This window comes from Brachionichthys hirsutus, chromosome 5, assembly GCF_040956055.1.
Source record: "Brachionichthys hirsutus isolate HB-005 chromosome 5, CSIRO-AGI_Bhir_v1, whole genome shotgun sequence".
Classification (NCBI taxonomy): domain Eukaryota; kingdom Metazoa; phylum Chordata; class Actinopteri; order Lophiiformes; family Brachionichthyidae; genus Brachionichthys; species Brachionichthys hirsutus.
The window spans coordinates 14,484,985-14,504,178 of NC_090901.1; the positions used below are offsets into that span (position 1 = coordinate 14,484,985).

Below are 19,194 nucleotides of genomic sequence, written 5' to 3' on the forward strand. Positions count from 1 at the left end.
AATCAACGTTCGCATCCCCATATTTATTTCTCATTTCTATATCGTATACATAAATATTAATGATAAATCAATGCAATTAAAATACAATTGCAGTGCTTTACAAGATTATAATATACATTTACAAATATACGTAATGAAATTGTATAAATGCATTGATGTGTAATTATTCGTAATTTATTGTCTGATTACACCTCATCATCATTTTAGCAACCCTTCCAAAAAAAACTTGTTTGCTTGTTCTTGAAATCTATCATTTTATTTTCAGAGTGATCCTCAAAGAAAAAATATGATGAATTAAATATAAAAGGAAGGAATGAAGAACTTGTGATGACGTCTCAGCATTAAAATGAGGTTAAAGTCAGACGGACAAACACATTTGTCCTTTTATTATAACTCAATCCCGAAGCCTCCGAGGGCGACAAAGAATAATCTGATGATTGCATTACATGACGTCGTTGAAATCCATTATGTGGTCCGCCTGCTGACGTCATCCAGCAGCAGCGGGCTCGGACCGGGATCCTATAAAACGGAGACGGAGTCCTCACTTCATCCGAACCTCACCGAGCAACGCGCGCCGCTCACTTCAAAGACGACAGGAACGCGATCAAAGGTAAATGAAGAATGATTTTATTACTGACAAACTAAATGTCGTCTGTGATCCTGTTGGAGAAAGTTCTCTGCGCGGACGCCTCCGCTGTCCCCGTTCACGTGCGGGATCCTCTCTCTTTCCCAGATGAAGAGGTGCTTTGCGGTTTTCTGCGTGTCGCTCATCTTCTGCGCGGCTCTTTCTGAGACCGTCGGCTTGGTCATTGCAGTAAGTAGTCAGTTCCATTCAGTTTTAATGTGTCTGTCTAATATTGTGAAGAAAACTTTCACGTATACATGGAACATTATTAGGGAAGGAAAAATAAAAATATTTAAATTCATGCATCTTAGTTGATAAACAATTTTTATCAACTAAGATGGTCTGAAATTAAATTACCTTGAGACGTATGAAACGTGTATAATTGCAGATTATTTTCCGTATCCAGTGTATTTTAAATTTGTCTTTTTGTGGACCCCAGGAAGAATAGCGACAGCTCTGCTGCGCTAACGGGGGTCCCATCAATAAACTAAACTGAACATGCGTATCTCATCTGAATGTACAATAAGACAACAGAAGTCGGACGACTGAGAAATCCCACTAAAACACAAATAGAATACAACATTGTAAACAAATATCAGTAAGTCGATGCCTAAATACTCCTGAATGTAAATTGTCAAATTTCAGCATAAAACGATGTACAACCGTAAATAAACGACAGTCGAGAATGAAAACTTTGAAAACGTCTCATGGTGTCTCCTCACACAAGAAGGTTCTGATTTTGAATCCGCCTGAGCGCCTGCTTCACACGTAGGAGGCCTTCACTTAGTGCTCGACTTCATTTTATTAATTTGTTTAAAAACAAAGGAGAGAAAAAGCCGTAAACGTGTGTGTCCGCATCCTTTATATCGAACCGAGATGTGCACGTGTGTGACGGTGTGTGAGCGGACGACAATAAAAGACATCTGGACGCTACTAAGTGCTACATCGGATATTTAAAGAGACATCAAATGTGCATGCAAAGGGGGGGGGGGCATTGGTCAGTGCGTCTGTGTGAGCTGATCGTTCTTTCTATGTCGGCTGTGCAGGCGAAGGAGAAGCGTGGCTGGACTCTGAACAGTGCTGGCTATCTCTTAGGTCCCCGTAAGTAATGATGTCCCAACACACAGCCTGCTGGAACACCGCTTCAGCCACACCATGTCATCCTGCATTGTTATATAGCCTAAAACAGATATAAACTATTTATTACATATGTTATTACATATGTTAACATTATTGTGGTACACAAACGGCATCCCAGTGTCAGTAGCCATTACCTTTCAACCCATAATTATCCAAACGTCCTTGCCTGGGGGGGCGGGGCCAGGAACGAGGATTCACACCAAATAAAGATTGATCTCAAATCAATATGGATTGGAAAGCTATATGAACGTCTTCCTTTCTTTCAGGCTGAACAACATTTGTAAACGAGTAAAGTGATGACGCTTTGGCAACATGTTGAGGTAATTCCTCCAGCAGATGAAACGATGGCGGCTGCCAGAACAACTGAGAAACCTAATTACATTTGAACGCAGCAGACGGGTTTAACCGGCCATCGCAGGAAAAGCACAGGTGGCAGAGACATGATGGATGAACTCGTCCCAGGGAGCTGGTATTGGACCAGTTCATTCACCGTGTCCACTGGGAGACCTGATGTGGTGATTTACATTTATTGCGGTAAAGTCCTTTCCCCAGACTATTCAGTAGAGGCGTTCGCGTTTAATTGTCACCCTGTCCCAACACTTACATGCATGGTTTGCCGTTCTATGTTGGGAGAAGGCAGCTTAGGCGAACTGTTCACTCCAAGAGTGTACGCTAGATGCGAGTGTGTGCGTGAGTGATTGTCTGTCTATGTTTGGCCCTGTGATGAGCTGGCGTCTCATCCGGGGTGTACGCCGCCTCTCGCCCGTAGTCAGCTGACCTGTGACCCGCAGGGCGGATAACGCGGCTGGAATGAATGAACCATGTGGTAAAGGTTCCCCAGGACTGACACTATCAGTATGTTTAGACTTATTTGTTCTTTTTTTCTAAGTTTTTATTCTTTTATTCATTTTTATAGTTTTATTTGTATTTGTTTTATTTGTGTAAAGGTAAAACCAAAATGTATTAATTTTAAGGGCCATTTTGTGATTTACACAAAGTACACGCGGGACGTCTGGACTAATCACATAGCAGTGGTATCAAATTGTCCACATTTGAAAATCACATGTGATCACATGTGTCAAACTCAAGGCCCGGGGGCCAAATGTGGCCCTCCAAGTCATTTTTGTGGCCCCCGAGAGCTGTGTGCAGACATTTGTTTTGGTAAAATGCTGCATCTGTCACACGTGTTCTTAACAGCCCACATTTGTTTGTTTTTTCCAGCATGTGCTGACATGATCCCGGCTACATATGGAGCTCAGGATCAGCACTGGACAGCTCCATATGTAGTCGGCTACATATGGAGCTGTCCAGTGCTGATCCTGGAAGTGCCGTCTTTTCCGCGTCATTGACGGGGAATGTTCTTTATCTTGCCCACTTCGGTTAGTTTTTTTGGTTTGCGCATGTCCATGACAAGACAAGGTGGTGGCTTTTTGGTTTTGCTTTGATTTTGTATCGATTATCTTTGTTCCTGCGTGGTGATTGCATTTGAATGGAACTTTTCCACATTATTAGATGTATTAATTTATTCCCATCACAAACTTTGGTTCATACTTATGATTTTTCTCATTTACAGTATGGCTTTATCTCTAACAATTTTTAAGTTACAGCCTTTTCAAAAAGCGATATCAAAACTGAATATTTTATTGTAATTACTGTGGCGACTAAATAGTTAAATAAAAACATTAATAGTTATTTAACAGCATGTTAAGGAGTAGTTAAATTTATTTTACATTAAATGACATTACATTTAGTTACATTTTTACTGCGTTACGGTTTACATTTGGCCTTTGGAGGGAAAACATAATGCTAATGTGGCCCTTGGAGAAAATGAGTTTGACACCCCTGTATTACATGTTATTTTTCTCATTTTAATTGGTTCATGATTAAATACATTTAATTTGGAGTTTGTTGCGATTTGAGAATTTAGATGAATGAGTTAGAAGGCAAATATACAAATATTATTTTAAATAAAAGTAAAAAAAAAGATTTTAATATATATTCAAATCATAAATGAATAGCTCACCTGCATTACCTAAAAATGTTGCTAATGTTAGAAGCTCATCGTGTGTAATTTTTGTCCACTGTGTGTGTGTGTGTGTGTGTGAGCGAGAGAGAGAGAGAGAGAGAAGCCCACATAAAGGTTGCTCCTGTGTTTCAGGTCGTATTGATCACCTAATTCAGATAAAGGATTCTCCCAGAGGCAGAGAGGAGCTGGTCACTCAATGTAAGATAGACGCGTACGGCTGCTGCATGGTCTTGGTGTCAGGACAGGAATTGCTCTGTGCAAAGATCCCCCCTTTTAGCTGCTTCTGTCCCTCATCGGGGAGGACATTTGTCCTCCTACGGCTGTCTCTGCTTCTGCTTCCAAACGTAGCAGTTTTATATACTCAAAGTTGATGTTCTGAACTTGTGTACGCGGTGTGGAGGATGGGGATTGCAATACTGCGCTCAATGGTGATTAGTGGTAGCAGCAGAGACGTGAGCGCTAGTCTGGATAACAGAGACATGAGCGCTAGTCTGGAGTCTGGATAACAGAGACGTGAGCGCTAGTCTGGATAACAGAGACATGAGCGCTAGTCTGGAGTCTGGATAACAGAGACATGAGCGCTAGTCTGGAGTCTGGACAACAGAGACATGAGTGCTAGTCTGGGGCGTCCATGCTTTCATTTCATTCTTCTGCAGGGAATTTCCGTATTAAATGGGATTCCACAACGTAATTACATGCCGACACCACTAGGAACGCATCACATTTAGTTTGGTGTTGTAATGACTGATTTCAATTGAACGCATCACAACAGTGACGTCACACACAATGCAGATAAACATGGGCTTAGATTGGCTGAGGCAAAGTCCGGCCTTCAGGGGAAGGCCGGACTCGAGGACGAAGCAGGAAATGTCTTTATTCCGCCATGATGCATTCACGAGACGCATGGTGGAATCCAGTGCTGATATCCGAACTAACTTGTACTGATCTGCATGTTATATAAATATCTTAATCTTGACCCACATCCTCCTTATTGACTACGCACCCACAACGGAGAACAAAGAACCGGGAGAGGGTTAGGAAACCCCTAGCACTTCAGGGGCCAGAGCGCCAGGTGAAATCACTCAACAGTGGTCGCTACCCAGATACAACACTATGAAAATCACATTACGCTTTTTGTGTACCTGAAAAGAACCGCATCATGCAAATATGACAAAAGTTCTCATAATCTCATTTCCTTTTTGCATTAGCCACTAGCCTAGTTTCCATTCCAGCGCTGTTTTCTGTCTTTGCGCTACGCTAGAGCATATTTTTGCCTGCTTTCAGGTCTCAGAGCATCAGAGTTCTGTGTTTTATTTGCTTCATCTTAAACTGTTTTTATGTTAAAACTGCATTCCATCCTGTTATGTGTTTTTTTCCCTCCTCAGTTGTTCAAAACTGTTTTACTGCAATTCCATTAGCCAAGCCCTGCAGGTGGTCCGTAAAAAGTTTGGAACCAAGCAGTTACAAACTCCAAATGTGCATCAACCTTCTTTAGCTCTGACAGCAGTGACGTAGAGAAGAGCCTTGAATGCATGTTTGTTGGTCTGATATATAATGGATCTGTGAAATAACATGGAGCAGCTGAAGATTCTGTTCTTGGACGCTAAACTTTAAAGACAAATATTTGCTGCATTCCACTTGCCAAGCTGAGGAGCACTGAAGTTTTCCTCAATTTAAATCTTGATAATCTGAACCGTGTTGTGTTTTTATTCCACTGCCCAGATGGAATAGATGGACACAGGACGCTAGGAGACAAGCCTGGACTGGCTGGCAAGAGGGACATGGACCAGGAGGAAGACTTCAGAACAGGTCTGTCTGTCTGTCTGTCTTGCAGACTGTTTACTAGTTATGCATTGACAATGTGACACATGGATTTCAGATTTTTAAACATATATATTTTGATGCTGTTTGTTTGTTTGTTAGCAGGATTACAGTAAAACTGCTGGATGGATCTTGATGAATAAAAATCTGAAGTGTTGGGCCTTGGTCTAACTTAGATCCCATTAAAGTTTGAGAGCAATCCGGATACCCGTCTGGATGCAAAAATATCTGGATTTTCCCATTTACGTATAATGGAGGCTTAAAAAAGAAAATCCTATCTTGTAAAATATGCATTCAATTCACTCATCAAAAATTCCAGTCATAAAGGGGTCTGCTATGAACCGTCATGAAAAATTTATTCTGGATCTGATCCATAATGGTCAGGAACAAATATTACATTTTAACATTAAAACCCATTTATGGATTCAAGAATCAGTTAAAAATACATCAACTCTGATTCACTTTGACTTTTTGGTATAAAGACACCAATAACATTCTAGAACCTTCTGGTGCTGATCCAGATCACCATGTGGACCCAGGAATGTTTAAAAATACATCATTACATCAGGCAAGGTCACTGAACTAACGACGTCAACGCAAATTCAATTACGAAAGGTTTGTTTTATGGTCATTGAATCGGAACAATGGAAATAAAATAAAAAATAAGGCTATCCTTATTGTTGTAAGGGGTGACACGGTTAGCGCTGTCGCCTCACAGCAGGAAAGTACCGGGCTCGAATACTATCTGTTTGGAGTTTGTATGCTCTCTCTGGCGGCCCGGTGGCGCAGTGGTAAGCGCTGTTGCCTCACAGCAAGGAGGTCACGGGTTCGACTTGTGGCCTTTCTGTGAGGAGTTTGCATGTTCTCCCCGTGTCTGCGTGGGTTCTCTCCGGGTTCTCCGGCTTCCTCCCACCAAAGACATGCAGCCTAGGCTGATTGGTGACGCTGAATTGTCCGTAGGTGTGAGTGTGTGTGTGTGTGTGTGGCTGATTGTCTGTCTCTGTGTTGCCCTGCGATGAACTGGCGGCTTGTCCAGGGTGTCCCCTGCCTCTCGCCCATTGACTGCTGGGATTGGCTCCAGCTTGGCCTGCGACCTGATGATGGACAAAGCGGTTGGAAAATGAATGAATGAATGAATGAATGTTCTAAGTCATGATATGTTGATGTGGACATAATTGTTTTTAGCAGACTTTGGTTGAAATGTAACAGCAAACAACCAAATCTACCCGGCATTAGATCATCGCTTGTGTCTCTGCCCTCACAGGTACCCTCAGAATAGCAGATGGAGACGTCATTCACACTGTCATAGATTTCCTGTCATTCCTCAAACTTAAAGGTACAGCTGCCAGTCGGCTTTGATCTAAGTTGTGTGTGTGTGTGTGCGTGTGTGTGTGTGGAATCAGTCGCTTTAAACAACAAAATATTTCATGACTAATACACAATTTGAGGACCTTTTTGCTTTGTATGTGAAAAGCCACAAACAAGCCACTCCCTCTCTTTCTGCTACACCATTAGATACTGTTTCGCCATATGCCGGCGAACAGGGCACTAAAACCAGCTCACCTGTCAGACCCAGAGTCCAAAGTTTAAACTCACCCGAAAAGGCAACGTGAGGCCTCCTTCCTGTGGGCTCACCACCCAAAGGAGGGGCCAAAGGCGGGACCCTGGCGTGCCGATCCTCGGCTTCAGAATCTAGCTTTGGGAAGTGGAACTTCATCTCTCCGGAGGGGAAGGAGAAGTTGAGGAGTTCTGATTAGATATAGTCATAGAACCTGCTGGAGGACACCGGCGGTGAGGAATACCGACTCCAGACACAGCAGACGGGTATCGGCAGGCCAAGCGGAGCGCAGCTACCACGGTTGTCGAGGCCAAAACCCGGGCATGGGAGGAGTTTGGTGAGGCCGTGGAAAATTACTTCTGGATGGCTTCAAAGAGGTTCTGGACCATCATCCGGCTTCAAATACCTCGGGGTCTTGTTCACGAGTGAGGGAAGGATGGAGCGGGAGACGGATCTGTGCAGAGTCTGCATTACTGCGGATGTCATGATGAAGAGGAAGCTGAGCTGAAAGGCGAAGCTCTCCATTTACCGGTCGACCTCCGTTCCTCCCCTCACCTGCTGGTCAATCTCCGTTTCTACCCTCACCTGCCGATCGATCTCCGTTCCTCCCCTCACCTGCCGGTTGATCTCCGTTCCTACCTCACCTGTGGTCACGGGCTTTGGGTAGTGACCAAAAGAACAAGGTCAGGGTAAAAGCAGCTGAAATGAGCTTCCTCCGTAGGGTGGCTGGGCTCTCCCTTAGAGACGCTCGGTCATCCGGGAGGAGCGCGGAGTAGAGCCGCTGCTCCTCCACGTTGAGAGGAGCCAGATGAGGTGGCTCAGGCATCTATTCAGGATGCCTCCTGAACGCCTCCCTGGTGAGGTGTTCAGGGCACGCTGGAGAGACTATGTCTCTCGGCTGGCCTGGAACGCCTCGGGACCCCTGGGAAGAGCTGGAAGAAGTGGCCGGGGAGAGGAAAGTCTGGGCTTTCCTGCTTAGGCTGCTGCCCCCGCGACCCGACCCCCGATAAGCGGTTGAAGATGGACGGATGGAAATCAATATTACATCCCTTTGCATGAATGAGTTGAAAATTAGCAACGCTCCTGGTGTAAAGACTTGTTGAATTTCTCTTCAGACACTGTGGCCAGTAGTTTTAGAGATTAACATGACAGCCTGTCATAAGCTACAGGAAATATGTCACAGATTCCCAATGATGCATGCCACATGTGGAACATGTGAGCGTACTTGACAGCTGTGAGGCCTGAGACTTTGTCTGAAATGACAAGCATCTTGTGTGTGATTACAGATCTGGGCGCTTTGGACGGCCTGCCTTCGTCTGGGGCATCAAACTAACCGGTGATCGCTGATCTCCCTGCCTCGCTGGACTTCATCCTGTGTCTATGTTTCTGCTATCTGGGCTCACGATGCCTGAAAGGTCACCTTATTGTAGCTCAGTTCAAACTAAATCTAAATCTGCCCTGCTTTCATATGTGGGGATTTGGATCTCTCAGTGACAGTGATTTTTTTTTTTTTTTGCTCCGGTATTAATAAAACTTTATGTCCAAAGGTCAGCCGGGGTCTGCTGGAGGTGGCTTCAGGTCACCAGGATGTCTTATCATATAATACTATTATCTGAAAGTGGAACAAATAAAGAAATAAATGGCACTGAATTTACAGTTTGAATTCCTTTCAATGCTTTGTTAATTTCCATTTCAGCATTAAAGCATTGAGCACCCTGGGGTACTCCTCCACGGGGTGTGTGTCAGCATCTGCCCCTCGGCTCCACGCCTGGAGTCAAACTCGGCTCTGTGTTTGCATTATCTTCTTACATCTTATCCAGGAATTACAACAACTTGCTCTGTGGCCTTCGCTCAGAGGCCACACCTTTACCTTTTACCGCTAGTGGACCGTATTCAAAATAAAGCATCACCAAGGACTTAAAGGTCTTCTGAATCATCTGAAGGTCAATGGGTCAACAAGATATTAGGACCTGGATAAAACATTGTCCCCGTGATGCGCTGGTGACACATCCAGGGTGTACCCTGCGTCTCACCTGTAATCAGCTGGGATAGGCCCCAGCAAGACCCGCCACCCGCAAGGAGGAAGAAACAGCTGTAGATGAGACGATTGAGGTCGTCTACAAGAAAATAGATGGATGGATGGATGGATGGATGGATGGACGTTCTGTTTGATGTTGCCAGCATGTTGAATTTCTTCCGGGTGGGGCCATCTTCTCCATGGTGTAAGCAAAGATTGGGCCATGGACAACGGAGTTAAAAGAACTTCCTCTCATGGGGAATGACAGCAATTCGAAAAGCCACCATCACATCCCGTCCTGAGCAGGGTACTGATCCCCAACTGGATCCCTGCATGGGGGCCTTAATGGCTGCCCACCTCGGGGGTGGGGCAAAAGCAGAGACGAATTCCCCTTTCATTCATTCATCTTCTGAACCGCTTTGTCCGTTGCCGGGTCGCGGGTCATGCTGGAGCCCATCCCAGCAGTTAACAGTCGAGATGCGGGTTACACCCTGGACAAGCCGCCAGTTCATCATCGCATGGCCACACACACACACACACACACACACACACACACTCACACCTATGGGAAATTTGGTGAAACAAATTCACATATTTTGCATATTTTTGTGGTGGGAGGCAGCCGGAGAACCCGGAGAACCCAGAGGGAACCCACACAGACACAGGGAGAACATGCAAACTCCACTACATGTTAGAACATTCACTCATTCATTTCCTTATGAATGAATGAATGGGCAGAGGCGCGACACATAGACAGACACACTAAATTGCATGTACACAGGAGGACACAGAAGGACACAGGAGCACACAGGAGCACACAGGAGGACACAGGAGGACACAGAAGGACACAGGAGCACACAGGAGCACACAGGAGCACACAGGAGGACACAGGAGGACACAGGAGGACACAGGAGGACACAGAAGGACACAGGAGGACACAGGAGCACACAGGAGCACACCGGAGGACACAGGAGCACACAGAAGGACACAGGAGCACACAGGAGCACACAGGAGCACACAGGAGGACACAGGAGCAAACAGGAGGACACAGAAGGACACAGGAGCACACAGGAGGACACAGGAGGACACAGAAGGACACAGGAGCACACAGGAGCACACAGGAGGACACAGGAGGACACAGGAGCACACAGGAGCACACAGGAGCACACAGAAGGACACAGGAGCACACAGGAGGACACAGGAGGACACAGGAGGACACAGGAGGACACAGAAGGACACAGAAGGACATAGGAGCACACAGGAGCACACAGGAGGACACAGGAGCACACAGGAGGACACAGGAGGACACAGGAGGACACAGGAGGACACAGAAGGACACAGGAGCACACAGGAGGACACAGGAGCACACAGAAGGACACAGGAGCACACAGGAGCACACAGGAGCACACAGGAGGACACAGGAGCAAACAGGAGGACACAGAAGGACACAGGAGCACACAGGAGGACACAGGAGGACACAGAAGGACACAGGAGCACACAGGAGCACACAGGAGGACACAGGAGGACACAGGAGGACACAGGAGCACACAGGAGCACACAGGAGCACACAGAAGCACACAGGAGGACACAGGAGCAAACAGGAGGACACAGAAGGACACAGGAGCACACAGGAGGACACAGGAGGACACAGGAGGACACAGAAGGACACAGAAGGACACAGGAGCACACAGGAGCACACAGGAGGACACAGGAGCACACAGGAGGACACAGGAGGACACAGGAGGACACAGGAGCACACAGGAGGACACAGGAGGACACAGGAGCACACAAGAGGACACCGGAGGACACAGGAGGACACAGGAGGACACAGGCAGTGGCAGTCGGGCCTCAACACAACCATTTTGGGTAATGTGTTTGTGACTAACATATTTAAATTATCAACAGTTTTACAGTGGAATTCCTGACACAACCCTCTCTTCCTTAAATAATAATAATATTAAAATGATATAAAATGACATTAATTACTTTTACGTTTTTAATTTAAATGCAATAAAGGGTTGTGTGACTCTAATTTGAAATAAATGATTAACGCTCATTATTGTGACCCACAATCCTTTGTGGATTGGAAAGACCATTCCGCGTAGCGAGTCACGTGGTGTTTTCATTGAAGCGGAAATGAAAGTTGACTAGCGTCGCAGCGGACCGGAGCGGACCGGACCGCGGCTGAGAAGGTACGGGAAGGACTCCGCGTGTGTTTCAGTCGGTAGAACGTTGTCCGGCGGGAATCACGTGACTAATGATTTTGTGTTGCACGTTGTCAGTCGAATAAAAGAATTGATCAGCATGTCTTTACAGAATCCCCTTACGATGCTGGTTTCGCTAGCAGTTAGCTTCTTACAAGTCAAGCTGGCCTGAGTGGGCCACGTCATAACGGATGTGTCGCGCCTTTCCCTTCAAAGTAAATGTTGAATAGAAACGAACCTCCCAAAAGGTTCGGAATTAGAACGTAAAACACGCAGCGTTGTAGAGAACAGTATCTTGCGACTTGGTTTTAATTACAATTCGCCTCCAAATGAAGCGTGTGGGTTAAATAGGCAGGCTGTGTCTTCGATGACGCTTTAGTTTGGAAATAATGACCGGATGTTATTGTTTTTTTATTGCCCCGGTTTCCAGTGAAGCTCAGAATTGACTCCATCATCTTCCGTGTTTGTGTTTTGTGCGCAGCAGCCAAGGGTATTTAAATGGGGGGGGGGACAATGAGACCTGTTTACCCAGGTCGGATACGTCTTCCTTGCTTTGAATGAGGTCAGCTCCTGCCCGCTAAGCAGCGGATGCAGCGATGCTGATTGCGTGTGTCTGTTCTCTTGCAGCCCGGAGGCAGACACCAGGCGGTCGTTTAGCTCATCCATTTGGCTGTTTGCCTTCATTCGGGGGCCGGGTCACATCTGAGCCTCCATCACTGGCTATTGTTTGGCCTGAGATGCCAACGGCAGCCACTGGTGTCCCACTGAGACCAGTGTTCGGGTAGAGATGTTCTTTATATACTAATAACCGATCGGCTGTAGCGACTGCTCCTGTCAGCGTTCCGCTTCACAGCTTTAGTTTCCGTTCGGTTCAGCGAGCTTCACCGCGGACTTTGCTCGAGGTGATGTCGGTGGGGTCGTGGCACCAGCTACAAACAGGCAGCTTAATGTACATGGCTCTGTATTGTAATACTGCTTTCGTGGTTGTATTGTAATACTGCTTTCGTGGTTGTGTTGTAATACTGCTTTCGTGGTTGTGTTTCAGAGCGGCGAGGTCATGGCAGCTGCCTGCGTGAACAGACCTGGCGGTGCCCAGACCACCGGAAAGTCTCAGTTGATCTTGAAAGGTAACTTATTTGTCCATTTTCTCTCGTCTCGCTGACTAGCTGGGATGTACTGATACAAATAAGGGTTTGCCATTTGCCCAGCGTGACGACTCGATGAGAGAGTTTCCCCTACTGCAGATTTAGAGGGGACATGCGGCTGTTTTTTTATTTGTGTGTGTTCTGTCCAACAATCCTCTCTGTATGACGATTGTTGACGTTTTTATCACCACTCGCAGCAACCTGCTGTTCAGACAGAATAGCAAAGTCATTTGAATTAATCAGACGGTGTGCAGTGTTTCGACAAAAATGTCTTGTGTTGTGTTGTAAACACCAACAACAGATTATTCTCGTGTTTTTGTTTCTTTCTTCTTTTCAGTGTCACTTTTTTGTGACCATTTTGAACTAACTCAAGCGTATAAAGAACCTTTTTACGACCCGAGTTCCCATCTCCGGTGGCTTCGTGCAGCTCGGGTATCTGATGACCTGATCGTGTCACTCCGGGTTCGGAGGTTTTTTTCTCGTCATCAACACAAATTAGGGGTCTTCAGAATAGATGTTTGTGTTTATGCTTCAATGTTAAAGAACCTTCTTTGCTCTTGTCTGTCGAGGGCCCCCCCAAATTGTGGATTTGTATCTTCTTTCATTTGCAGTGGGAGAGCATCAATTGTGAAAATGTAGATTAGAGAAAATCACTCACATTGGTGGTGATTATTGGCATCTGCGCCGCAAACCAGTTACCGTGTATATATTTATATTCAATCGCATTTTACCGGTGGCTTCCCTTTTAACATGGCACACACGTGCGTTTGCACCAAGCGCAGACGCCGTTAGTGAACCTATTGGGACTGAAAACTACTGATACTTTATCCCAGAATGTGGAAGAGAACAAAACACAAGTAAAATGAGTAATTATACCGGCGTGTGAGTTGAACCAGAGTTGTTGGTATTGATCTCCTGATGAATATTGCATAAACTAACCCGCAATGATTCACATCACACCAATGATCACTATCAGTGGCCGTTAAGTTGTTCACGGATCATTTTTCTTTCTAAACTGGCAGGAGGACTCACTTCCCTCATTTCCAGTTCAGTCGGGCCCCCTCCGTGCCGGTCACGCTTCCACTTTCACCCCCCCCTCCTATGTTAGCCAGCTCACTGCGTGTTTGTGACAGGAAGAAGTGCCGACAGAGGCCTTTATCTCTCATCATTCATTCATTCATCCAGACGCCAATGGCATTCTGTTGCACCCTGAGGACCAGACCGGTGTTGAGTTTGCACTGCAGAAGTGATTCAGGATGAACAAACCGTCTCTTGTATGACTGATGCGTGCTGGAACAAGATTCTCCTCAGGTTTTTTTTAGCCCCGAGTCTGACTCATTTGATTCTGAACCGATACCGAGTCCGATACTTGTTTAATCCATAGGAAAAATAAAGAAGAGTAAAAAACGGATCCAGGATTTCCCTTATTTTTTATTTTATCATCTTATTTCAACATTTAACTCTTAAACAGAGCACTTCTGTGGCGTAGCTTGAACATTCAAGTAATAAATAAAATACTTTTTTCACTTTGGACTTGGACTAGTGCAACAGGAAATATTAAATACGAATATTTAAAATAAAATGAACAGCAGATCAATTGGCAGGTTTTTGTCCTCCACTTCAGAATACTTACACGGAGCAGACAGCTTCAAGCTGCTAACGTGTTTAGCCAGCATTCAACCAATAGTCACAGGAAGTGATGTCATGCTGCACGCATTACCATCTCCGTCTGCAGTGGAGAGGTCTCACTCCACAGCGTAACTCCAGATCTGATTAAAAAAAGTACTGGTAATGACAATATATATATATCCGAGTCCTGATCGGGAGCTAACGTCCGATTCCGATCGAGTCCACAGGCTTGCTCATGAAGCATAGAGCGTGTTTTAAACAGCAGTGATTCATCTCTGAGGGAACTGGATCTTCTAAACGCGTCTTGGGCAGCAGGAGAGCTCGAAGTTATCCTCCTGAGACCCCGCCCGCTGACAGGCGTCCTCTGTAATGGACAAATGTCCACTACAGCATATGGACAAGCCTCTTCTGAAGCTTTCATATCTTCCAGTTGGCTCACAACAGACGTTCTTCTTTCAGCCACTGGAGGGCGATGTTTCTGTTTGTCTGCGTGCTTCCAGAGCTCCCAACACAAGTCCATATATTATGTAGCGGCTGTTTACACTGGATAATTAAGAAACCTGTCAACGTGTAAACTAACAAAGGAAATGAACACGTGCACAAATAAATAACTAGAGCGTGGACGCTGTGAAACGACACCAGGAACATGTAATGAAACAGAAAGCGGCGTGATTCTCTATCTGGAAGCGGCTGACAGTCGAATAAATCCACAGAGCATTTACAGGTCGGAAGTCGTATTTCCTGAAAGTGCTTTCAGTTCCATTTCGACAGAGGATGCGGTTATGACAGATCTGAGGTCAGCAGGTGCTTTGCTTCCTGGACCGGAGTAACTTGTAGGGTCGTCCTAATTACTCTGGGTACAGTTTGACGACGGCCGCCTCATTACCTGAGAGGGGGGGGGGGGGGGGGGTCAGAGGTTCTCCAAAGACAACATTTACAACACAAGGATGGAATTTAAGCAATGGAGTGTTACCATCTGAGGATCAGCAGCAGTGAAGAGGCCGTGTGACGGGCCTCGTGTCTCTCGCCACCGACGGCGCATCATTTAGGACGTAGAGGAGGATCTGATGTTGATGTGAAAGCTAAACATTTGACCTTTAGCACACTTTAAGTGGAGATTTGTTTGAGCTGTGTTCAGGGGTCACGCAGCGTCCAGCCGCTCCGTCGCATGAAGTCCAACGTGAATCTGTAGCTCTGTGTTTATTCCAACAGGTGAACAAACCCACCCATTTACTCTATAACTGCTTCTCTTCATCTGTCCGTGTGTGTGTGTGTGTGTGTGTGTGTGTGTGTGTGTGTGCGTGCGTGCGTGCGTGCGTGCGCGTGCTTCAGTGCTTTCAGCGAAGCCGCAATCTCCGAAGCTGCCAAACCGTCACGCCCGGCTCAGCTCCTTCGTCGAGGTGACGGCCGACGGCCTGACCAGTGAGACCAAAAAAACAGGCAAACGCAGTGGACACCTGGAGCTGCAGTGGAATGAAGACCTCGCTCTGTGAGGCCCATCACACACACACACACACACACACATTTGTCATTTGCTTTGATCAGTTTTCGATGTTTATTCAGTTTCATTTACATTTAACACAGATCTGATCTGGATCCGTTGCTTAAATCAGTTTTTTTGAGACTCCGGGACCAATAACTGGAACAATATGTGGGCGTGGCTTCTGTCTGATTGGGTTCCTCTCCTGTGTTTTGACAGCAACGTGACGCCTCAGAGTCGCCTGGACCTGAAGCTGTGGAGCTGCCACACCCTGAGGAAGGAGCTGCTGGGCAGCGCCACCATCGACCTGCTGGACACGCTGCGAACGCACCACGGCAAGAGTACGTGCGCTGGGGGGCGGGGTCAAAGCACGCCCTTCTGCACGCTTCCAGAGTGTAATGGAGAGCGATAGACTGTCAGTTCACGGCGTCTGTGCAGCACTAGTGGAAAAAAGAAAACCCCACGTTGATCATCGAGGCGTCTTTCCCTCCCGTCCGCGGTGGACGCTGAGACGCTGAGACACGGCTACGCCGCGCCGTCATGGACACTTCACAGAGGTGCTCTTCACCCGCAGCCGCGAAAGTGAAGCGTCTTCGCGTGATAGTGAACTGGTGAATGGGTGCCGGTCGCATTCACACAGGAGGATGTCCACAGCGTCACTAGAACAAAGTGCGTCCTTCAAAGCCCGGAGAGTTTCCTGCTCTCCATCAGTGTCGTCCGCGGGTTCCAAACCGCGTTTAGGCCTCGCACAAAAGCGACAAAAACACGCAGATGACGAAAGCAATGTTTGAGCAAAAAATGTCGTGTTTAAAAGTATTAGAAATAAATACGCTTAAATGTTTAACCATTCAACGTTTGCATTTCTTTACGTATTATTTTTGCGAAACTGCGTAACTCCAGGCTTCGCAGCCGCGGTTGGGGCAACAGAACTCCCTTATTGCCCTAGAATCGGCCTCTCTGGACTCGTTGCTGCTCTCCTGCTGGCTTCAGGTAACGAGCGTCAGCCGAGCGCAGCCTGGTGTCACGCCGACCCCTCATCTTAGACGGAGGACAGAGGATGTCCCATTTCCTCGCCCTAGCATGCCTCACTCTCTCCCTCTCCTTTGTCAACCACTCTCTCTCTCTGTCGTCCCCCCCCCCCCCTCTAGTGGAGAACGTTCAGCTGAGTCTGGTGCTGCAGACGGAGAACAAAGGCTCGGTTGTAGCGGGAGGCGAGCTCAACGTCTGTCTGGACGGCATGGCTGTTGATCTGGGCTCTCTGCCCAACGGCAGCGCGGCGGCAGACAGTGAGTCCCACACACACACACACACACGTGGAACTAATGAGGCCGTGTACACATCGGCAATGTGGTGGTTTTGTGTTTTCTGTAGTAAAGCAGCAATGAAGGATCAAATGACCCCCTGTGGGTTATTGATGACAATTTGCTGCCGCTCAACTTCATGTCCTCCCCGATTTCTGCACACAAAAAGGACAGAGTGCAGAAACCGGCATCGCAACGGTCTCAAAGACAAGCCTGGATCAGCTTCTGTTGGGCCGATTGAAAAGGCTATAAAGTCCAAAGTGATGCAATGCAAACACAAAGAGCCTCTTCTGAACCGCGTGTGTTTAGGAAATGCACGTTCTTCACTCGTAGGCAAGGATCTGTTGGTGCGAACTGTTTCCCACAGAAATCCAGACGGCGTATTAGTGCAGAATACGCCACAACACGAGACCGCTCCTCCTCTCACTCTTTCCTTTCCAGTCTCCTTTAAATGTTCACTAATATTGCCAGCAACCGCACACGCATGCTACGCTGTACAGTCGGATGCTTGTCCACGTCTCCGCCCTGCTAATGACTGTTTTCCCCACTTGGAAAAAGCCCCGGGTTTTACATTGTGTAAGTCGATTCTCCGCGTGGCTCTGAATTCAGGCTGCGTGGATCTGAAGACATTTTCAACTCTGCGGCTTGTTGGTATGTTTGAGGACTGAATCCTGATTTGTCTGACCCCTTGATGAGCGTAACATAGTGAAACCGTAACTTCTTCATGTGTCGTCCTGTTTGTCAGCAGTAGTGAGACAGCCGGACGGCGCTGACGTAGGTGAAACCGAAATGTTGCAGCACAGCGAAATTAAAATGCCGAAGCATCCTGGATTTCTCCTGCATAATATTTATCACTCGCATGAAGATAAGGAGGGCACTTATAGCGCGCTGTTGCCCCATAGTGGGGGGGGGGGGTGTTATTGCACAACTCAACAGTATACTATATACTGAATGTGACCCAAATATAGAAGCGTTTCAGAGACTCCCAAAGACCGAGTGACCCTCAGTCCGCAGCGTTTACAGCTTCCGGGCTCTGTGCTAACATTTTACTCTCCTTCATGGTTTGGAAGCAAATACAAGATGTCTTTTTAACAAACACACAGTTATGAAGCTGCTCTTAAAACCATATCCACACCCATACATCCATCTTTTCTCTGTAACACACACACACACACGAGGCTTTTCATAGCACGCCACACAGAGCCCACAGTGTGTTCTGTTGAATGAACACAGCGGCGGCAGTGGAGGCCGAGGCCGGATCGGTGTGTGTCTGTGTGACGGCTTAGGCGTGTTCCGGCTGCTGTTGTTTGTGACTCTGTTTGACCAGGCGTCTTTGCAAGGACAACAAGATGAGGGAGTTCCTGACCAGTGGGAATGTTGAGAACGTTTTCTGTTCTGAAGCAGGTGAGTTGAGTTTATGGAGTCCAAAGTAAAGACGTGATTTATTTCTCTGCTGGGCCTGAAGCCGTCTTCATCCCGTTGCTGCGTGACGATCACTCGATCGCCGTGATTGGTTGCCTTCGTTTGGCGTCGGGATTGAGGCTTGCTGTGATTTAATGCGAGGAACACGGCAGTAGAGAGGCAGTGGGATTCCTGTTCTCAGGCTTAATGCTAAGCTAAGCTAACATAGCACTGGCTCCAGCTCCACATACTGATCTTATCCAGCTTTAAAAAAGTCAATAAGCACATTTGACCAAATGTGGAAAGGCTCCTTTAAATACTCATTATGGGAATGAATGGAGTCACGTAAATTCAATCAGGTGTGAAGGTCGGAGGTTAATGTCCAATGACTGCTGTTGCCTTTAGACACACACACACACACACTCAACGGGAGTCTTTTCATCTCATTTGTATCTCAGAGTTGTGTAATTGAGTCTCAGCAGTACAATCGCCTCCTGTGATCCTGAAGCAGTGTTCATGCTAGCAGGGGGTTTCCTCTCTTTGATTGGGGGGGGGGGGGGGGGCATGGATCACAGAGGTCATGTGTGTGCGTATGTGTGTTTTGGTGGGGGGTTATTGAACAGAGAAATGAACTGTGCCCATGGTTTTAAAATGAGGCGCTTGTCTGTGTGTGTGTGTGTGTGTGTGTGTGTGTGTGTGTGTGTGTGTCTGTTTTATGATCGCAGGCGTGTCAGTGCAGGCGTGTGGGCGTGCACGTACATGTGTTTTACATTCTGCAGTGTGTGCAGGCGTAAGTGGGCTGGGCCGAGGAGTATAAAGGTGGAAGTGTGTTGCGTTCTGGCCGTGT

General features: G+C 46.8%; 2 protein-coding genes across 2 annotated transcripts in view; both read left to right on the plus strand.

The window, feature by feature from the left end:
- The first annotated feature begins 733 nt into the window (after positions 1–733).
- On the plus strand, positions 734–8,591 carry gal (galanin/GMAP prepropeptide). Its single transcript, XM_068739210.1, has 6 exons — positions 734–814; positions 1,672–1,726; positions 3,924–3,989; positions 5,514–5,600; positions 6,877–6,948; positions 8,457–8,591. Exons 1-6 carry the CDS (start codon positions 734–736, stop codon positions 8,501–8,503), a joined length of 408 nt encoding a protein of 135 aa, XP_068595311.1. The 3' UTR covers positions 8,504–8,591.
- Positions 8,592–12,448: 3,857 nt separating this feature from the next.
- The window catches only part of wwp2 (WW domain containing E3 ubiquitin protein ligase 2), a 33,656-nt gene continuing 26,910 nt past the window's right edge, over positions 12,449–19,194 (plus strand). The window contains exons 1-5 of the mRNA XM_068739209.1: positions 12,449–12,518; positions 15,498–15,654; positions 15,865–15,986; positions 16,794–16,931; positions 19,127–19,135. Of these exons, the coding sequence (XP_068595310.1) occupies positions 12,449–12,518; positions 15,498–15,654; positions 15,865–15,986; positions 16,794–16,931; positions 19,127–19,135 (496 nt within the window). The remainder of the gene's footprint in view (positions 12,519–15,497; positions 15,655–15,864; positions 15,987–16,793; positions 16,932–19,126; positions 19,136–19,194) is intronic.